Source organism: Muscardinus avellanarius (genome assembly GCF_963383645.1).
Source record: "Muscardinus avellanarius genome assembly, chromosome: 1".
Lineage (NCBI taxonomy): Eukaryota > Metazoa > Chordata > Mammalia > Rodentia > Gliridae > Muscardinus > Muscardinus avellanarius.
In genome coordinates, this window is record NC_137786.1 from 230,358,138 (window position 1) to 230,378,901 (window position 20,764).

General features: G+C 46.0%; 1 protein-coding gene and 1 pseudogene across 2 annotated transcripts in view; one reads left to right on the forward strand and one right to left on the reverse strand.

The window, feature by feature from the left end:
* Positions 1–6,895: 6,895 nt before the first annotated feature.
* LOC308278242 (phospholipase A and acyltransferase 3) overlaps positions 6,896–20,764 on the reverse strand; it is a gene marked incomplete at its 3' end in the record, with an annotated part of 32,206 nt that continues 18,337 nt past the window's right edge. Inside the window, exons 4-5 of the mRNA XM_080717892.1 lie at positions 15,945–16,213; positions 6,896–6,997 (exon numbers count right to left, since the gene is read on the reverse strand). Coding sequence (XP_080574018.1) covers positions 6,896–6,997; positions 15,945–16,213 — 371 coding nt within the window. The remainder of the gene's footprint in view (positions 6,998–15,944; positions 16,214–20,764) is intronic.
* Positions 16,319–18,313, forward strand: LOC308272549 (protein FAM13C-like; annotated as a pseudogene). Its single transcript has 2 exons — positions 16,319–16,360; positions 16,597–18,313. The product of its transcript is annotated as a protein FAM13C-like (transcript).

Here is a 20,764-nt window from a genome sequence, read left to right on the forward strand (position 1 = left end):
GGTGTCCTCCGGGTCCCAGCTCTTACCCAGGGTTGCCTTCCTTCTTCATTGTCTTCTGATGTTTTGCAAGCAGGCGCTCTTATTTAATGTCATCAAATTCACTTCTTCAGGCCTTATTTTTTTTTTTTTTTGGTCTTCATTTTGTGTGCTTGTGAACCACGGCAGGATCATACGGATGTGATCCTGTGTTTGCTTTGGAGATGTTTGCATTTCTGCCTTTCACGTCATCTTTCCAAACTGACTTTCTGCACAATACAACGATCATATGGCTATGCGGATGCTTGAATACTATCGATTGACTACTAGAAGCAGACAAACTGCGGCCCTTAGCCCAAATCCTGCCCCCCCCCAATCTGTTTTCATAAGGCCTAGTAGCTTTGAATGATTTTTGGTTTTTTTTTTTTTTTTTTTTTTTTGCGGGTCTGGGGATGGAACCCAGGGGGTTTCGACCTCTGAGCTACAGCCCCTGCCCTATTTTTAATTCTTTATTTTGAAACAGGGTCTCACTAAGTTGCAGAGGGCCTAAGTAGCTGAGGCTGTCCATGAACCACAGATCCTCCAGTCTCAGCCTCCCGAATGCTGGGATTACAAGCGTGCACCACTATGACCAGCTATTGATTTTCACGCTTTAAATGATAAAAAAAAATAATAATAAAAGGGAAAATAATATTCATGACCCATGAATATTATCTGAAATTCAAATCTCAGTGTGCATAAAGTTTTATTAGGAGAGTCATATTGTCATGGCTGCTTTTACGTGACCCCAGTAGAGCTGAGTACTTGCATCAGACACTGTGAGGCCAGTAAAGACTAAAATAGTTACCATCCAGCCCTTTCAAAAAAATCTTTAAAAAAGGTTGCCAATCCCCAAGTGATTCATCCTTTACCACTGATGTGGCTGATGCCTGTATTATTAATTAAGGTTTTGTGAGTCTGGTTTAGAGATTCTCTACACCAAAAATACACTATGTTGGTCACAAAAATAATTTTATAAGCTTTGGGTATTTAGTAAAACAAGCCTCCCTGCCTGGTGTTCCTCCTTTTGTTAATGGCATAGGTAACTTCTGTCTCTTTACTTTTCTATATACATTTAAAAATCTGGTTTCCAATTCCAGGAAACTGTCGGGCTTCAGTTTGGAATTAGAGTGAATCTAGGGATAAACTTTGGGGGAAACAGTGTACCTATGATAGCAAGGCTTTCTATCCATGAAAAATATATCTCTTCCATTTATGAGATCTTTTTCAATGTTCTGCAATATTTCACCATAGAATGCCGAGACCTACTTCCTCTCGGCATCTCCGTGGAAACCACCCACGCAGCTAATAGGCGATTCTCAACGCGAGAAATAAGCCCCGAGAGAAGGTGTGGTCTCTGCCCAAAGTACTTCCTATTTTTAGATATTCTTTCATAACTATTATTCTTTTGGTAATGATTCTTTTAACTCTCCACACGAATTGCTCCGGTGGTGTAAGATCAGGACTGTGAGAGAAACTGAGTCTGTGGAAAATAAACTTTCTGGTAAACGTCCTTGGCTTTGTTCAAATGGTAATAAAAACTAGTTAGAATTTAGATGCAGTGGCAGCATTCCAGTCAGTAATTACAAATGCAGGACTCCTCCCTATCTTTGACCTTCATTCTAACCATTACAATAGAGCCAAGGGCTAGAAGGAATGTTGACCTTTGCACCTAGTGATAGCGCTGCCTGGAGACAGGGCGACACCACCTGGTTAAAATAGCTATGTCAAAACAAAGGACAGATAAAATAGATGTGTAAATGTGAAAGAAAGAAAATATGGTGAGAATAAGAAAGCATTTTTGTATGAAGAGGAGCTTATCCTAAGATTGTCCCAAATGGGAAAGAAAGGAATTAGAAAAATAAAAAGCAGGTTGCAGAAGTATTGTGGTGAGGAAATGGATTATTAAAAGAGGAATAGGCTTCTAATAAGCCTATCGTTTGAGGAAAAGTGCTCGGCTGCTAGAGAAGTACATCTGACAACTAAATCTAAAAACTTCATGTTATTTCTTGGTGTTTACCTGCTAAACTGTGTTATGAGTTTGCTTAAGCTTTCAGACAGCAGATGGTATTGCAGACAGAATCCAGCAGACATTCATCGAAATCCTCTAAATCATGATAAAGGTACACGGATTTCCCTACGCCAACTACATGTATGAAAGCTGGAATCTCGGACTTCGTCACCATGCAGCTCAAAGGAGGTTGCTAGATAGAGAAGGACATTGGACTAAGCCCTAGGAATAAAAGTTCTGAAAGGGTTAAAGAAAACTCTTAAAAACTGGATTTTTCAAGTGATTTTGGGTGTGACTTTTGTTCTTCTGGAACTTGCCCACTAAAAGCCTCTGCAGCTGCAAGGCCAGAGGGGCTGATTCGGAGCACAAGACCCACCTGGGGTCATGGGACTGATTTCAATCACAAGGACCTGTGATGTCACAGGCCTCACTTTTGTCTTGTTCAGGGTTGGTAATCTGCATGTGTATCTCACTATTGTACCTTGGGTGTTTTGCACTTTTCTACTAGGGGATCACTGGGAAATGGGAAAATATAAAAAATCTTGTGTCTAGAATAAAGTGTTCGATTGCACAAGAAGCATTGATCCATATCAGATTCTTTCCAGAAGCGCTGCAAATAGGGACTTAAAGAAATTTATTTCCTAGAAGGGAAAGGATCGCTGCAGATAAGTGGCTGCAGTACGGGCACCCTATCCTCCCCCATCTTTTCTGAGATTTGATTAGATCGCGAGTGGAATCGAGCCCCATTTGGACTGAGCCAAGTCTGCGGCAATAGAAGTCTTGCTTCCCTATGAATATTTAGTAAAACTCATCTGCTTGAAGCCAGGTGTGTAATCTCAGAATTCAGGAGGCTGAGACCAGAAGATCATGGTTCGAGGACAGCCTCAGCTACTTAGTGAGGCCCTCTGCAATTTAATGAGACCTTGTTTCAAATTAAAATGCATTTTTAAAAAGGGCAGAGGGGCCGGGCATGGTGGTGCACGCTTGTAATCCCCGCACTTGGGAGGCAGAGACAGGAGGATCACGCATGTTCAAAGCCAGATGCACTGGCTTAAGAGACCCTGTTTCCAAATAAAAATATTACAAAAAATAGGTCTGGGCGTGTAGCCCGGAGATAGAAGGGTTTCCAGGAACCCCAGTACCACCAAAAAAATTTTTAAAAGGGCAGGGGGTGTAGCTTGGAGGTCGAATGCCCCTGGGTTCCATCCCCAGACCTGTTAAAAAAAAAAATCTACTCATGTCTCTAATTGGTAGAAAAATGTTTAACACCCTATTTAATTTCCTTAAGAGTTCTAGAACTGCTTCTATTTTTATTCTTAAATCAACTGCACTAGGGCTTTTTGAATATATCAATTCCATTGAACATTCCCAATGTCTTGTCCTGAAATTACATACTGCTATTTCTTATCATTTGATCTCCTTGGCATCTGTCATTCTGTCTTTTGTTGCTGTTGTTCTGTGGTACTAAGACTGAACACAGGGGCATTCTAACCCTGAATTATACGCCAGCTCTGCTTTATTTTTTATTTTGAAGCAGGGTCTCACTAAATTGCGGGAGGCCTCACTAAGTGTTGAGACTGGCTGCAAACCTACAATCATCCCGTCTCAGCCTCCCACGCACATTCCTTTTGATGCATGGTTAAATATTGATACCTTCATTACCATTTAGTCCTAAACACAACCTAACTTCCACCATGTTTGTTTCACTCCTAATTCATCTAGAAGGAGGTTTTAAAATTTCTGAAAGTATATATAGGGTTTTCCTGGCCATCTCTTTGTTACTGATCCCTAATTCAGTTGCAGTATGTCAGAGAAGATGGTCGCTGATTACTAATCTCCTGAAATGTGATAAGACTGGCTTTAAGGCCTAGGACATAGTTCTCATAAATGTTCCTTCATGCGTGGCTGAAAAGATTCTTTATTCCACAATTACACTCTGTTTTTTTTGTTTGTTTTGTTTTTGCTTTGTTTTGTTTTTGGTGGTACTGGGGTTTCTGGAAGCCCTTCTACCTCTGGGCTACAATCCCAGAGTTATTTTTATTTTTGGAAACAGGGTCTCTTAAGCCAGCGCTGCTGGCTTCGAACCTGCGCGATCCTCCTGTCTCCGCCTCCCAAGCGCGGGGATGACAAGCGTGCGCCACCATGCCTGGCCAGTACACTCTGTTTATATCCATTAAATCAACTTGTTGGCAAATTTCTTCAAATTTTTATTATCTTTGCATTTCTTTGATTTATTGGTTCTTTCTTAAGATAGGTGTATTTAGAGTCCCCACCATGATGGTAAATTTGTCTATTTCCCTTTGTACAAGCCAAAATTTGCCGGGCGTGGTGGCACACACTTGTAATCCCAGTGCTTGGGAGGCTGAAACAGGAGGATTGTAAAGGTTCAAATCCAGCCTCCGCTACTTAGTAAGGCTCTCAACAACTTAGCGAGATCCTGTTTCCAAATAAAAATATAAAATAGGTCTGGGAGTATAGCCTGGAGGTAGAAAAGCCCCTGGGTTCCACCCACAGTACCACAAAAAAATAAAAATAAAAAAATAAGCCAAAATTTTCATCATCACTTTTGAGACTATTAAATACAAACCAGTTTAGAATTCGTATATATTTCTATTCAGTTACAACTTTAATTATAACCTTTTTATCATACTAAGAACTTTGCCTTAAATCCTATATTTTCTGATATTAACATTATAGCTATACCAGTTAACACATTAATTTTAGTATTTGTTTAGCATATCTTTTACTCCTTTATTAAATATTTACGATTTATTGAAGTAGATTCATCTTAGTTTATTTAAACCTTCAAGTTCAAATATCAGATACTGTTAAAGATGTTTGCTATGTAAAATAATATATAGAAAGTAATAGAAAATCTAGTCCAACGACCCTCAACTTAAAACTTACTATGTTGTTACATCTGCTACTTTCTTAAATTAGGGCATGGGTTTACATAATACCATTATCGCACAATATAATAATTCATAATATTCTTTCACATTCAGTCACAATTTGAATTTTTCCAATTATCTGAAATAGCTTTCACTGAGTTCACATTAGTGTTTTGTACCTAACATTTCTTTCAAAGACCATATTCATATACCCCAAATTTTTCCCCTTGACATCTGCTTTCTTAAGGCAGCAGACCTGGAATTTCCGTCCTTCTCGTTTCAGCCACCGTATTCTAAGTGTTTCTATGGCAAAGCATATTTGCAAATTCATTTTAAAACCAGTGTAATGATTTGCGAGTTTACTTTGCAAGTTCTGCCATGTACACATGTGGGGACTTGCCCACGTATGTTTGTTATGACTCTACAAGTTTAGTCCACTTATTCTTAGGGTGTGACTACCAATATATTTGGAACTAGTTCCTCCATTTTACTTGGTTATTTCTACACTTGCCTTTTTTTGTACATGTTTTTTTTCCTCCTTTATTGTTTTCTCAAAGCTGAAGAGAGTGTATTTTGTTTTGCTTTCTTACCTTCGTTTCTCCTCAATCTTTTTCTTCTGCCCCCATTACTAATTGGGAAGAAATATATAGATGCACGTGTGTTTGCGCACGTGTGCACGTGTGTGTGCATGTGCGTGTGCATGTGTGTGTGTGTCCTTCCCCTGTGGCAGGTGAAAAGGGCTTCAAAAGACCTGCCCTTTGGACACAGCCTGTGATCCCTAGGTGTGAGGAGCCTGGGAGCTGGCAGGAGATGCTACGTCAACAGGGATAAGACAAAAACAATGAAAACTGTACTGGGAGGTTGGGGGCGATTCTTCTCTCAGCCCTGGGCCGGCGAGAGAGGCCAGAAGGAGCTGCCTCAGAGCCATCTGCAAATCCTGTGCAGGACGGGACAGGATGGCCCCCCGACAACCAGAGCCGAGGGAGGAACATTCTCAGCCCAGTAGAAGGGAAGCACGCCTCTGGGCCTGCACGAGAGAGGACAGTGAGCCCGGCAATCCTTTAGAGAAAGTCACTTGCAATACCTGCAAAACCCACCGTGCGTTAGCAACAGATTTCAAATGACCTGCAACTAGGGCCACACCTTGCCCGGCCCCTCGCAGGAGGGCCCCACAGCAGAGATATCAGCCTTGAAGGCAGCTCCACCCCGGCTGCAAGTCAGAGGCCGTGAACACCACTGATTGGCCCGGTGGAAGTTGTGCAACCCAAAGGCAGCTGGTGGATAAGCCGAGATATGTGCGTGCTGAACCAATCAGATTCTCTCTCTCGGGAACTTGCTCCCAGAGCCCAGAGGTCAGGTAGCAGGGAGAGGAAGAGAAGGGCAGAGGGAGCAGCTGTCAGAGCCTTGGTGGTCATGGGAAGCGGGGGTGGTGCAGAAGCCGGGGCGCTTAAGGAGGTGAAAGAGGCCAGGAAATTAGAAGGTTTTAGGAATATCTGCGAAAGCACGTAATAAAATTTCTACGGCAGAGGATTTTTTTTAACTGCCTTGAGCATCTCTAGACTCCAGCTTCCGAGTCTTCGATGAAATCTTGGATCAAGTTTCCAGCCAAGATCCCTGGCCAGTCTGCTGGTTCCTGTTTCTGTCTGCTCTGCCACCCATGTGTACCCTGACAACTAGAGATGCCCTTCACCTAGAACAACCAGGGCTAGACTCTGCTTTCTGCAATGCAATGAATACAGCCTGCAAAGAGGAAGAGAGAAGACCAAACGGAGGCTGGCCGCTCCCTCCAGCCTACACACCAGTCCGTCTGTGCTGTGCCTCCCCCCATAAAAACCCTCGCTTATCGTGCTTAATTTTATTCTTTGAAAATAAGCCTTACTAAAAAACAGAATGAAACCCGCAACCCACACCTGCAGCTCTCTAGCAAAACAAGGCCCCTAATGCATGAAGTCACTCCTGATTGGACGGTGCTGTCAAGCTACTGCTTTTGTTTCTTGTTTCTTGAGCACAGGACTCCAACAAGGCCCATGGCCGCCAAGCCCACTCCCGCGAGGCCAGCCGCCATGACGACGTCTCGGACCTGCAACAGAGAAGGCCGAGTCAGACTGTGGGAATCTGAGGCCAGGATTGGTGAGCTCGGGGCACCTCCCATGCCTCTTGGCCTCCCTTGGCCAGAGCCAGAAGTCAACAGATATCTTGGCAGGGTAGAGCGGAGGAGCAGGCTGGATGGGGGAAGAGTCAGTGGACGAGCCAGCTGGCCTGGCATTACATGGAAACAGATTCATTCCGTGACTATTTAAAGCATATAAATCTCCAGATGGTGGCTGTGGAAACGATGACACCAGAATGGCCAAGATCCTGGCCAGCCAATGGGATCCTGGCCAGCTTGGGAGCAAGCATGAAGTCAGGAAGAAGTTGATATTGAGAACACAATAAAACACGACCTCTCCGGGAGAGCCAGGACCGCGCCTCATCACCACAGCCCGGGTGCCTGGTCCTGCCGGGCGCAGGGTGCTCTCTTTGTGTTCTTAAATAAATGACCCAAATATGAATAGCCATGATGTCATACTTCAAGTTGTCGGGATGGCTGACTTCCGTAAGAGCCAATTTCAAGATAAAAATTGAGCATATGTTCATTGTACTCCCTCCGAAAACCCAACTAAAATAAAAGGACTTGTTTGGGCTGGGGATGTAGCTCAGTAGAGGAGTACTTGCCTAGCATGTCCCTAGCCCGGAGTTCAATGGCCAGCAGCAGCTCACAACACAAAAGGCGTTTGGGGCACAATTCCACGAGGACAGAATCCTCAGGCGGCATTAGGAAACACTGAGGGCCAACCCTGCGAAATAGCAGAAAATCTCAAAAAGGATGGCACACTGATGAGCCCGGTGCCAACAGAGGGGCAGGAGAGGGCTTCACCAGGACCCAGGACCTCCTCCCTCAGCCCTGCAGAAGTCGGAAAGTTCCTTCTCTGGAAAGAAGACTTGGGGCCCAGGAATGCAGAAGCATGGTTGAGGTTGGATCGTACCACAGACAAGGGAGGAAAGGCCGTCAGAGGCTGAGTGCGTGACTCTCAAACCTCCCACAGCTTCGCCCTCCATACAAAGGTTTGGAAGATTCTTCTGACAATCTGATCAGACCAGGTAGAAATGACAACAGATGGACGTGGGGCTCTCCAGTGGCCCTCCAGGTCACCCCACAGGGAAACTCCAAGCTAACAGCACTGCCCCACACTCATTCACTCGGACTTCTGGGCAGCAGCAGGCCCCGGCCTTCATCATAAGCACATGACCGAGGCGCCAAACTCTGGACAATGGACTCTGGACAAAGACTTTAACAAACAAACTTTTTAAAAAGCCATCTGAGCTGGGCGTGGTGGTGCACGCTAGTAATCCCAGCATTCGGGAGGCTGAGACAGGAGGATAGTGGTTCCTGGCCAGCCTCAGCTACTTAGTGAGACCCTTTGCAACTCAGTGAGACCTTGTTTCAAAATAAAGAACAAAAAATAGGGCTGGAGCTGGAGCTCAGAGGTAGAATGCCCCTGGGTTCATTCAGTCTCCAGTACCACACACACACACACACACACACACACACACACACACACACACACACACAAAAGGGTGTCACTAAGTTGTTGAAATTGGTCTCAACCCTATGCTTCTCCCTGCCTCAGCCTCCCAAGTACTTACTGGGATTAAAAGAATGCACCACCATACCTGGTGTATACATACATATATATTTTTTTTTTTTCTCTCCCTGTTCTGGGGATGGAACCCAGAGGCATTTGACCTCCGAGCTATACTCCCTGCCCAATTTTTTATTCTTTATTTTGAAATAGGGTCTCACTGAGTTGCAGAGGGCCTCACTAAGTAGCTGAGGCTGTCCGCGAACCGCGATCCTCCAGTCTCAGCCTCCCAAATGCTGGGATTACAAGCGAGCGCCACCACGCCCGGCTTTATTTATAAATCTTAGATACACTTTTTTAACAATTCCTCTCCCTCCTCCTCCTAGTTCTAGAAGTTGAACCCAGGGGCATTCTACCTTAGAGCTATACCTCTAGCCCTTTAAAAAAATTTTTTTTTATTTTTAGAAAAATGGTCTCACAAGCCAGGCATGGTGGCACATGCTTGTAATCCCAATACTGGGAGGCTGAGACAGGTTCATGGACAACCTCAGTAACTTGTGAGGCCCTCTGCAACTTAATGAGACCCTGTTTCAAAATAAAAAAAAATAAAATAGGGCTGGGGGTGTAGCTTGGAGGTAGAATGCCTCTGGGTTCAATCCCCAGTGCCACACAAAAAAGAAAGAAAGAAATAGGATCTTACTAGGTTACTGAGACTCTCATTGTGTTGCTGAGGCTGTCCTCAAATCTTTGATCCTCCTTTCTCAGCCTCCCAAGTATCGAGATTACAGGCGTGCGCCGCCACCACATTGAGCTTCCTTTGGCTTCTTATGGTAAATGAAGATTAACCATTTTGTTACTGTAATCTGCTTTCCCTCCCCCATTCTTCAGTATTACTTTATTTTATGCTAATTAAAGAAATACTCTATTGATAATCTACTGGTTCTCGTATTTCCCTTGGACACCTCTTTCCTAGAGAGGGCCACTCTCCTTCCATCTGTGCTGGCCACTCCTCGGCCAGTGCATGGCTGGGTCCTGGGACTTCCCTTTGCAGCTGTCCTCGGATGGCTCCGTTATGAATCCTCACCATTATGGTTTGGCCGAGAATGTTCCCTGGCAGGGCTTATACATTAATGCAGGAAAGTTCAGAGGTGAAGTGATTGGTTTATGAGGGTTCTGACCTCATCAGCAGACACTTACATTAACAGGTTAGTGGGTTTATTGGGTGCAAGGTGGGCAGGGCGGTGTGACTAGAGGAGGTTAGGGTCACTGGGGATGAGGCTAGACATTTGTCCCAGTGGGCCCCTTCTCTCTTTGCTTCTAGCAGAGTCCCTGAGTCCCTCTTCTCTCCTCCCTCCTCCCTCCTTCCCTCCTCTCTCTCTCTCTCTCTCTCTCTCTCTCTCTCTCTCTCTCTCTATTTCCCACTGCCATGTTCTGAGCCCTGCAGATGTGACACCACTGGCAGAAACTTCTGAAATCTCCAGAACTGAGAGCATGAGAGCAAATAAATCTCCCTTCCTCGCAGGTGTGGCCGTCAGGTATTTTACGTTCTAGCAGGGAGGCCACTGATGGGAACAGCCCGGTTCTGTGGTCTCTGCGATCTTGCTTCTTGGCTCTTTCTCCTGTTTGGGTAGATCACACCCTCCAGCAGTCGCTGTAGGTGAGAAGCATAGCGCAGTGGGCGAGGACATGGTGACAGCCGCCAACACACCAGGCTCCCCAGTCACACTGAGCAGTCCGGCTTGGTTATGGCACTACTTCTCTTTCTTTTTTTGGTACTGGGGATTGAACTCGGGGCATTCTACCTCTGAGCTACACTCCAGCCCTCTTCATTGTATTATTTAGAAACAGAGTCTCACTAAGTTACTAACAGCCTCACTAAGTAACTGAGGCTGGCTCTGAACCTGTGATCCTCCTGTCTCAGCCTCCCAAGTACTGGGATTACAAGCATAGGCTACCATGCCTGGCTCAACTTTTTTTTTTTTTTGGTATTGGGGACGGAACCAGGGGCATTCTACCACCAAGCTACACCCCTACCCCTATTTTTTATTCTTTATTTTGAAACAGGATCTCAACAGGGACCCTGTTTGAAAAAAAAATTATTTTAAAAAATAAGGCTGGAGGTTTGGCTAGGTAGGGCCACTGGGTGGGTTCCATGGGTTCCCTTGCTGGGGACCAGCGGTGAAGCATCACTTGTATCCAGGGTTTTCCTTGCTGAGCTGTGGGAGACAGGTCTGCAGACAATGGAGGAGGAACAATGTGGCCCTCGCTCTTTACAGAGCTTCCAGTGGGAGCGCAAATGCTGAGGCAACCATTTATACAAAAGATCTTTGTCAAGGAAAACAGAATGGCCACATTGTGTGTGGTGAAGCTTTGTACACAAAGGGGGAAATAAATACAAGAAACCGGTATCTAGTTAGTCCTGGTAGGGCACACTTTGGGGGAAAACAGTCTCTGGGGCCACAGCTAATAGATCCAGCCCAGCAGCCTCCGCTCAGGTTACAGGAATTCTGATGTGAGGGTGGGCTCCAGGCTGTGCACCACCAGCCTTAAAGCAGAATCTTGTAAGAGATAAGTTGAGCTGGGCATGGAGGTGCATGCCTGTGATCCCAGTACTTGGGAGGCTGAGACAGGAAGTTCACAAGTTCCAGGCCAGCCTCAGCAACTTAGTGAGACTCAGCAATGTAGCAAAACCCTGTTTCAAAATAAAAAAAAAATTGAGCGGGGAGTTGTGGCGCATACTTGTAATCCCAGTATTTGGGAAGCTGACACAGGAGGATTGGTTGATGGCCAGCCTCAGCTACTTAGTATGGCCCTCCACAACTCAATGAGACCCTGTTTCAAAATAAAGAATAAGAAAAATAGGGCTGGGAGTGTAACTCAGAGGTAGAATGCCCCTGGGTTTCATCCCCAGTACCGCAAAAAAAAAAAAAAAAGAAAAAAAAGTTTGGTGAAGGAGTCAATATGTCAAACTTTGTTATTGTCTAAGGCAAGTGTCTGTATCCTAAATTAATTTTCCATTTGAATTATCAATTGCTTAAAGCTATTCAATATTGTTTAAAATGATAGCGATTTTTATTTAATTCTCACAGTTCTTTATTATTTACTTTATATATTTTTATATCATTTCATTATATACCTGCATGCTTTAAATTGTCGGTATTTTCAAAGGAATTCAACCTTTTATGGAAAAAAAAGTGTCCTCATGAATCAGATGCAAAGGTCTTAGCTTGTTACAAAGATAAACACCACTGGACTTCTTCCAATTTCTATTAAGTCCATCATCTCTGGTAAGATGGGCACTTATGGAGGAGAGAGAGAGAGAGAGAGAGAGAGAGAGAGAGAGAGAGAGAGAGAGAGAGAGAGAGAGAGAGAATATGTGTGTGTGTGTGTGTGGTGTTACAAGGGACTGGACCCATTCTACCTCTGAGGCACACCCTCAGCCCTTTTTATTTTTTGTTTTGAAACAGGGTCTTCCTAAATTACCACATGCTGGCCTCAAACCTGTGATCCTCCAGTCTCAGCCTTCCAAGTACTGGATTACTGGTGTGCACTGACACACCTGACTATTGTATTTTTTTTTTCAATACTGAGGATGGAACCCAGGGATATTCTACCTCTGGGCTACACCCCAAGCCTTATTTTTTATTCTTTATTTTAAAGCAAAGTCTCACTGAGTTGCAAAGGGCCTCACTAAGTAGCTGAGGCTGTCCGCGAACCGTGATCCTCCGGTCTCAGCCTCCCCAATGCTGGGATGACAATACTGCTATCATTTTGCCTCTTTAAATTAGATGGGTAGGTGGGCAGGGCTAGAGCCATTTGAAGAAAATGTGATGTGCCCAATTTGTTTTATTTCATTCTGCAAGAAGGGATGAGTTATTGTTTACATAAGAATAAAAGGCAAACACTATGTCCTGGTTCTTTCACTAGCTCAAGATTTGACATTTAACTATTCTAAATGTCATTTGTGCCTAATGACCTACGGATTATACTAGATTATGTAACAACATCGTGTGGACATAAAATTCTATATCCCTATAAACTTGTGGATCTGTTTCTTTACTCTGTTTCTAGAATAGAATAACTAAAATGAGATGATTAGGATTTATTTCATAAATCAACCAAATCCTCAGCGTCATGGGGTATGTCACTGCCCCACACATGGGCTGTACTGTCACCTGCATTTAGAGTTCACTGGGGCAGGCACAGGGGAATTTCCCTGAAGCCAAAGCCATAAGTGAGTGAGAAATAGCAGCAACTGAAATGAGGGAATCAGAACTTTTTAAGAATATTTTTATGCTGATATAGCTACTGCTACTGTGTGTGTGTGTGTGTGTGTGTGTGTGTGTGTGTGTGTGTGTGTGTATACCGGCTATGGAACCCAGGGGCATTCGACCTCTGAGCGACACCAAAGTCCTACTGTTTTATTCTTTCTATTTTCAAAACAGATTCTCAATCAGTTGCTAGGGGCCTCACTTAGTAGCTGAGGCTGTCCACAAACTGCAATCCTCCGGTCTCAGCCTCCTGAATGCTGGGATTACAAGGCGTGCACCACCACGCCCGGCTACTGCCATGTCTTTTGTTTTTTGTTTTGCGGGTCTGGGGATGGAACCCATAGGCATTTGACCTCCAAGCCACACCCCCTGCGCTATTTTTTTAATCTTTTTTTTTTTGGGGGGGGGTCTGGGGATGGAACCCAGGGGCATTTGACCTCCGAGCTACACCCCCTGCCCTAGTTTTTATTCTTTATTTTGAAACCGGGTCTCACTGAGTTGCAGAGGGCCTCACTAAGTAGCTGAGGCTGTCCTTGAACAGTGATCCTCCAGGTCTCAGCCTCCCGAATGCTGGGATTACAAGCGTGCGCCACCACGCCCGGCTTTTTTTTTTTAATCTTTATTTTGAAACAGGGTCTCACTAAGTTGCGGAGGGCTCACTAAGTAGCTGAGACCGTCTGCGAACTGCGATCCTCTGGTCTCAGCCTCCCGAATGCTGGGATTACGAGCGTGCAGACGGGCGTGGTGGCTCCCACCGGGGTAGTATGTATACCTGGTTGCCAGCAGTGTGGGAGAAACCAAGTCTAATCCCTGCAGGTGTTGTTGGCAAGTGTGTCCCCATCCCAGTCACTGTGACCCCAGAGGCCAGTGGACAACATACAGGGTGACCCCAGCAAGAATCAGGTGAGGACCAGTGTGGCCACAATTTCTTAAGTATATCTTTTGTTTCTTTAACCTTCTGCCTCCAAGCCACACCCCCAGCCCTATTTTTTTCAAGCCACACCCCCAGCCCTATTTTTTTTCAAGCCACACCCCCAGCCCTATTTTTTTTTCCCAGTACTGGGCATGGAACCCAGGGGCATTCTACGAGTTACACCCTCAGTCTTATTTTTTATTCTTTATTTTGAAACAGGGTCTCACTGAGTTGTGGAGGGCCTCACTAAGTAGCTGAGGCTGTCTGCAAACCAGGATTCTCAGGTCTCAGCCTCCTAAATGCTGAGGTTACAAGAGTGCACCACCACGCCTGGCTTCCTATTTTATTTCTTATTTTGAAATAGAGTCTTGCTAAGTTACTAAGGGTCCTTCTGAATTGCTGAAGCTGATCTCGAACCTGCAAGCCTCCTCTGTTAGCCTCCCAGTACCGGGATTATGGGCACGCGCTACCATACCTGGTTGTGTGTGTGTGGGGGGGGGGGGTACTGGGGATGGAACCCAGGGGCATTCAACCTCCGAGATACACCCCCAGCCCTATTTTTTAGTCTTTTTATTTTTGGAACAGGGTCTCACCGAGTTGCAAAGGGCCTCGTTAAGTAGCTGAGGCTGTCCACGAACCATGATTCTCTAGTCTCAGCCTCCTGAATGCTGGGATTACAAGCGTGCGCCACCACACCCAGCTCCATACCTGGTTCTTAAATACATGTTCTGAGTCAGCTCTGTACTGAGCATAAAGATGTTCTTATCACATTCATGTGGAAATCCTCCAAGACCAGTTACATCTGCATTTTGTCACGTTGTGAACTTGAGTCATTTCCCCAAATTCATGCAGCTAGCAAGAAAGCGGGTCCAGAGCCAGCCCAGGTCTGCCTGACTCCAGGAGCCCATGCGCTGGACACACTCATTGGCCCAGGAAAACCAGACTAGACTTCAAAAAATAAAAACAAACGACCTGACAGATCTTAACCTCATCATTCACTGAAGAAAAAAAACATATTACCATACATCAACAGACATGTAAGAACCTTTTTCATACAATGTTTTCATTTTTAAAAAATATTACAAGCTGGGGGTGGTGGCACATGCTTGTAATCCCAGCATTTGAGAGGCTGAGACTGGAGGATCACGGTTCACAGACAGCCTCAGGTATTTAGCAAAGCCCTTTGCAACTCAGTGAGTCTCTGTTTCAAAATAAAGAATAAAAGATTGGTCTGGGGATGTAGCTCGAAGGGATAATGCCCCTGAGTTCCATCCCCAGCACACACACACACACACACACACACACACACACACACACACACACACACACAAAATTATAAGGAGTGGCAGAAAGTGGAGTTGGAGAACAGGAGGGAGCAAGACAGAACAGGAAGAAGAAAGGTTCAAAGCAGAGCGAGGAACCGGGCGTGGTGGTGCACGCCTGTAATCCCAGCACTTGGGAGGCTGAGACAGGAGGACCACAGGTTCGAGGCCACACTCAGCAATTTAGCAAGGCTCAGCAACTTAGTGAGACCCTGTTTCCAAATAAAGAATAAAAATAGGACTGGGGGTGTAGCTCCGAGGCAGGATGCCCCTGGGTTCCATCCCTAGTACTGCCAAAAAAAAAAAAGAGAGAGAGAGAGAGATGGAGGTGTGTGGCCAAACTGGACCAAGTAACTGAACAAAGCTGTGTCCCCTGGGCTCCCCTGGGCTCTCCAGCTGCCCCTTCGACTTCAGCAGGGCTGAGGTCAGTGCTGTTCACAGGGTCGACGAGGCTGCAAACCCGACCTGCGTGACCTAACAGCACAGCCTCTTAGACTCCCAGGGAAATGGGTCCAGGCCCGGAGTCTCAGCACAGATTTGTAGGATAAAATAAATGGCCACAGACAAGATACTTAAGCTCTGGGAATCTCCGTTTCCCCAGCTGTGAAGGGGGAATATTAAAACCTGCCTCTAGACTGCAGAGGTCATCTCAGGGCCAAGCACCCCCTGGGAGACTCCGCATGGCCGTGACTTCCTTCCTCGGCCACCCTGCCCCAAGCTGCGTGACCTGCACAGCCACCTGCCCATCTGGCTCACCGTCCTGTGACATCGTGGGGATGGAAGCACGTCTCCACTACCGTGTCTTGTTGATTCTCCCTCTCTTACACACACACACTGATGCCCGGCCTCCGTGAGTGGGGTGCTGTGGCTCAGGGCCTGGGGCCGGCCGGGGACGCACCTGGTCGCTGCGGGGGACCCCGTAGCGCAGCTCGTTGACGAAGTGCTCGCAGTTCTCGCTAGTCAGCTTGTACAGCACCTCCTGCCCCACCATCTCCTCCGCCTGCTGGATGATCTTGCTGGCGGGCTGCGGGGAGTACTTGTCGTCGTGCTTGTTGTTGACCTGGTACTTGTCTCTGCCCGCCACGTCATACAGCAGCTCCTTCTTGACCACGGCCTTGTCGGTCAGGGCGGACATGATGCTGGCCGCACCGGCTCCTGCCACTTCGCCTGTGGATCCGCAAAGAGGACACAGAGGGACTGGACCTGGGCAGGGCCACAGGGCTTAGGGCTGACCCCCAGCCGGGCATCTGCCCTTGGCTCCACCCACAGGGGATGAGCAACTCGTGTGAGGGTCAGACACACGGCTGTCTCTGGGTCTGTTTTTCTTATCTGAAATAAGGACCCGTAGCCGGGCGTGGTGGCGCATGCTTGTAATCTCAGGATTCGGAAGGCTGAGACAAGAGGATCGAGGTTTGCAGGCGGCCTCAGCTACTTAGTGAGGCCCTCTGCAACTTAGTGAGACCCTGCTTCAAAAATAAAGAATAAGGGGGTGGTAGCTCAGCAACACGGGTAGGAGCTGTCTGGAAGAAAGCAAGTCTCCCGGCCTTCAGGATAATTCCTTCAGCAGCACTGCTGTAACAGAGTGTAACAAAGACACAGTCTCTCTACATGAAGATCAGACTGATTGCTCTAGTCTCAGAGATGAAAACAATAAAGAGAATTACCCAGATGCCCCAGTGCACGTAGAGGAGCAGGCGCCGCCCGCCCGGGAGGCACAGCAGCTTGCAGTGCAGAGCCTGCTGGTGGACTGCGTGCGGAGACCTGGCATGGGCAACTTCAAGTCTCGGAAGCCCAAGGCGGTGTTCAGAGCTGAGGGCGGGAAGAGCCATGGAGAACGGCAGGAGACAGAGCATGTGGTGCCCAGCCATTCGGAGTGCCAGGGTAGAGCAGGAATGCCAGTCCACGAGAGTCCACAAAGCAACACCATCAGGTGCCAAGAAGAGTGCAACTTCAACCCAGAATAGACCAGAAGGCTGCCATTTGGCCAAAGGATGCGTTTGAAACTCAGCAGGACCTAAGTAAGGAAGAAGCTGCCCGGGTGCATGGAGTCAAGGACCCAGCCCCAGCGCCCACCCAGAGTGTGCCTGCAGATGAGGACAGTTCTGCAGACCCCATGCCAGTCCACGAAGATGGGCAGAAGGAAGCCGACAGCACACCAGAAGAGCTCCAGTCTGTTGGGACCAGCGGGCTGCTCTACCACGTCACTGATGGCGACAACCCACTGCTTTCGCCACGATGCTCCATCTTTAGCCAAAGCCAGAGATTCAACTTAGACCCCGAGTCAGCTCCTTCTCCTCCCAGCACCCAGCAGTTTATGACGCCCTGAAGTTCTTCACGGCGCAACTGTGGGGAGGGCGAGGAGCCACAGACCATTGCCCAGCTCACCACACGCATCCAGAGCCTCAAACAGAAAATTCGGAAATTTGAAGAAAAGTTTGAACAAGAAAAAAAATACCGGCCTTCACATGGTGACAAGACTTCTGATCCTGAAGTCCTGAAATGGATGAACGATTTGGCTAAGGGTCGTAAACAGCTCAAAGAACTAAAGCTGAAGCTGTCAGAAAAACAAGGGAGCGTCCCCAAAGGCCCACCTAGAAACCCTTCCTGTGAGCAACCCACAGTCCCCAGAGAAAATGAGAAGCTGGAAGCTGCAGGCCCTGAGCCAGGCTCCTCCGGAGAAGAGGCTTCAGATGCCGCGTCGGCATGCGTGAAGGATCAGAGAGAGCAGCTTCCTCCCCAGGAAGGTTCTAAGGCAACTAAGCAAGACAAGAACCTTATTAAGCCTCTTTATGACCGATACAGAATTATCAAGCAAATCCTGTCAACACCTTCCCTCATCCCAACAATTCAGGAGGAAGAGGACTCTGATGGAGACTGTCCACAGGGAAGCCAACAAAGTCCTTTACCAGAGCCAGCCGACCTGTTGCTGACCACCTCCCCTACGCGAATGAGATGGAGCCTGTTAGGGCCCTGCTGCCAGAAGAAAAGAAAGAAGTAAAACAACCAGCTCCCTCCGTGTCCAATTTACACGAGGCTACCACGCCTGTACTTCTTGACCATCTCCGAGAAACCAGGGCTGACAAGGAGAGACTGCGGAAAGCCCTACGAGAATTTGAAGAACAGTTTTTTAAACAAACAGGAAGAAGCCCACAAAAGGAAGACAGGATACCAATGGCAGATGGGTACTATGAACACAAGCACATAAAAGCCAAACTGAGACCATCAGAGGTCCTCATCAGAGAGCAGGATGTGGCGAAAACTACTTGAGGTTCAGGAGATCTCTGATACTTTTACCTGTGATAAAGTCAAGCATATTTCCTCTGGCATTGTTGCTAAGTAGTTTTGACATACTGACGGTGGAAGCACTTTAGGGTAGTGTTAGCTGTTTTTAAGATGGGATAGGAAGCCGGGCGTGGTGGCGCACGCTTGTAATCCCCGCGCTCGGGAGGCTGAGACAGGAGGATCACACGGGTTCGAAGCCAGCCTCAGCTACTTAGTGAGGCTCTCAGCAACTTAGTGAGACCCTGTTTCCAAATAAAATATAAAAAAGGTCTGGGAGTATGGCCCGGAGATAGAAAGCCTCTGGGTTCCACCCCCAGTACCACCAAAAAAAAAAAAAAAAAAAAAGATGGGATTGGAAATATAATTATATATGAGAAGGGACTTAAGTGGGGGGGGGGGAAATACTACAATAGGTAACCATCTAATTAGGAAAAAAGTCAGCCTCTTTCCATGCCAAGGAGAAAATTTGGTCAATATAATTATTTCAAAAAGCATCTAATATTTTTTTTGGGGGGGTGGTACTGGGGTTCCTGGAAGCCCTTCTACCTCCGGGCTACACTCCCAGACCTATTTTATATTTTTGAAACAGGGTCTCTTACGCCAGCGCGGCTGGCTTCGAACCTGCATGATCCTCCTGTCTCCGCCTCCCAAGCACCGGGATTACAAGCGTGTGCCACCACGCCCGGCTGAAGCATCTAATATTTTACCAAATCTAAATAACACATAGCTGGGGCCACTTGCTGGGGAAAATTTATTTGGTGTCCAAAGATTGTTTCTGTTGATGTATGGGGAAAAAAGTACAATTTTTAAAAATCAAAAGAGGAAAAGAAACTCTGTTTTTCAAATAGGAAGGGAAACAGCTAAAGAAAGTAATTTATTTGAAATTTCTGATCATTTTTAAATGATACAACATCTACTACCTTGTCCCTTAAGTCTGTTAGGCTTTCAGTATCCTAAAATATACTAGAATGTGTCACTGCTAATTTTTGTTTCTATATTAAAATAGCACATTTTATGTTATCTTCAGTTTTATATTTCTGGTTACCAAAGTTCATTCTGATAGCATGTACTTCATGACTTATCCTTGTCTATGACTGACAGATGTTTATATTAAAATATTGTATTAAAATTTTAAAATAGGTATTTGGGATAGATGTGTCTGCAGTATATAATCTAATGTGACCATAGTATTATTGCTAATTTATTGTTTACAATAATAAAAATTGTATAACTATTTTTTCATTAGGAATATACATTTTTCTTAATGTTCCAAGGTATATACTTTGTAAAGTGAATTTTTTTCTCATTAATTATTCATTCTGTACAAAACGAAAGGTTTATACCTTAGGAAAGAAACCAGAGTATTTCAATTGGTTCATCAATATTAGCATATCTTGTTTTGTTCCTTTGTATTAAAAAGCATTTATTATTTTTGTTTTTGTAAAAACAAGTAAATCTTGACATTTTCTCTCATGTGTAAAAAAAAAAAAAAAAGAATAAAAATAGGGCAGGGGTGTAGCTCAGAGGTCAAATGCCCCCAGGTTCCATCCTCAGACCCGCAAAAGCAAAAATAAAATAAAATAAAGCCGGGCGTGGTGGCACCCACTTGTAATCCCCGCGCTTGGGAGGCGGAGACAGGAGGATCGCTCAGGTTCGAAGCCAGCCGCGCTGGCATAAGAGACCCTGTTTCAAAAATATAAAATAGGTCTGAGAGTGTAGCCCGGAGGTAGAAGGGCTTCCAGGAACCCCAGTACCACCAAAAATAAATAAATAAATAAAATAAAATAACAAAATATGAACCAGTGCAGTTTTAAGATTTGCGTGTGTGTGTGTGTGCGTGTGTGCGTGTGTGCGTGTGTGTGTGTTGCTGGGGATTTAACCCAGGGGCACTCTACCTCCGAGCTACTCCCCCCCAGCCCAATCTTTCATTCTTTATTCAGAAAACAGGGTCTGACTAAGTTGCAGAGGGTCTCACTAAATAGCTGAGGTTGGCAATGAACCCAGATGCTCCTGTGTCAGCCTCCCAAGTTCAGGGATAACAAGCATGCGCTACCACGCCCAGCTGCAGTCCCATTATTTATTGTGATCGGGGGACGTGGGTACTAGGGATTGAATCCAGACACTCTCTACCACTGAGCTACAGCCCTGCCCCTTTTTTTTGGTGGCACTGGGGATGGAACCCTTCTACCTCCGGGCTACACTCCCAGACCTATTTTTTATTTGGAAACAGGGTTTCTTAAGCCAGCGATGCTGGCTTCAAACCTATGTGATCCTCCTGTCTCTGCCTCCCAAGCGCAGGGATTACAAGCGTGCGCCACCACACCCGACAGCCCTGGTCCTTTTTAATTTTTTTTTTTAATTTTAAAATGGATCTCATTAGCCAGGCATGGTGGCGCATGCTTATAATCTCAGCACTTGGGAGGCTGAGACAAGAGG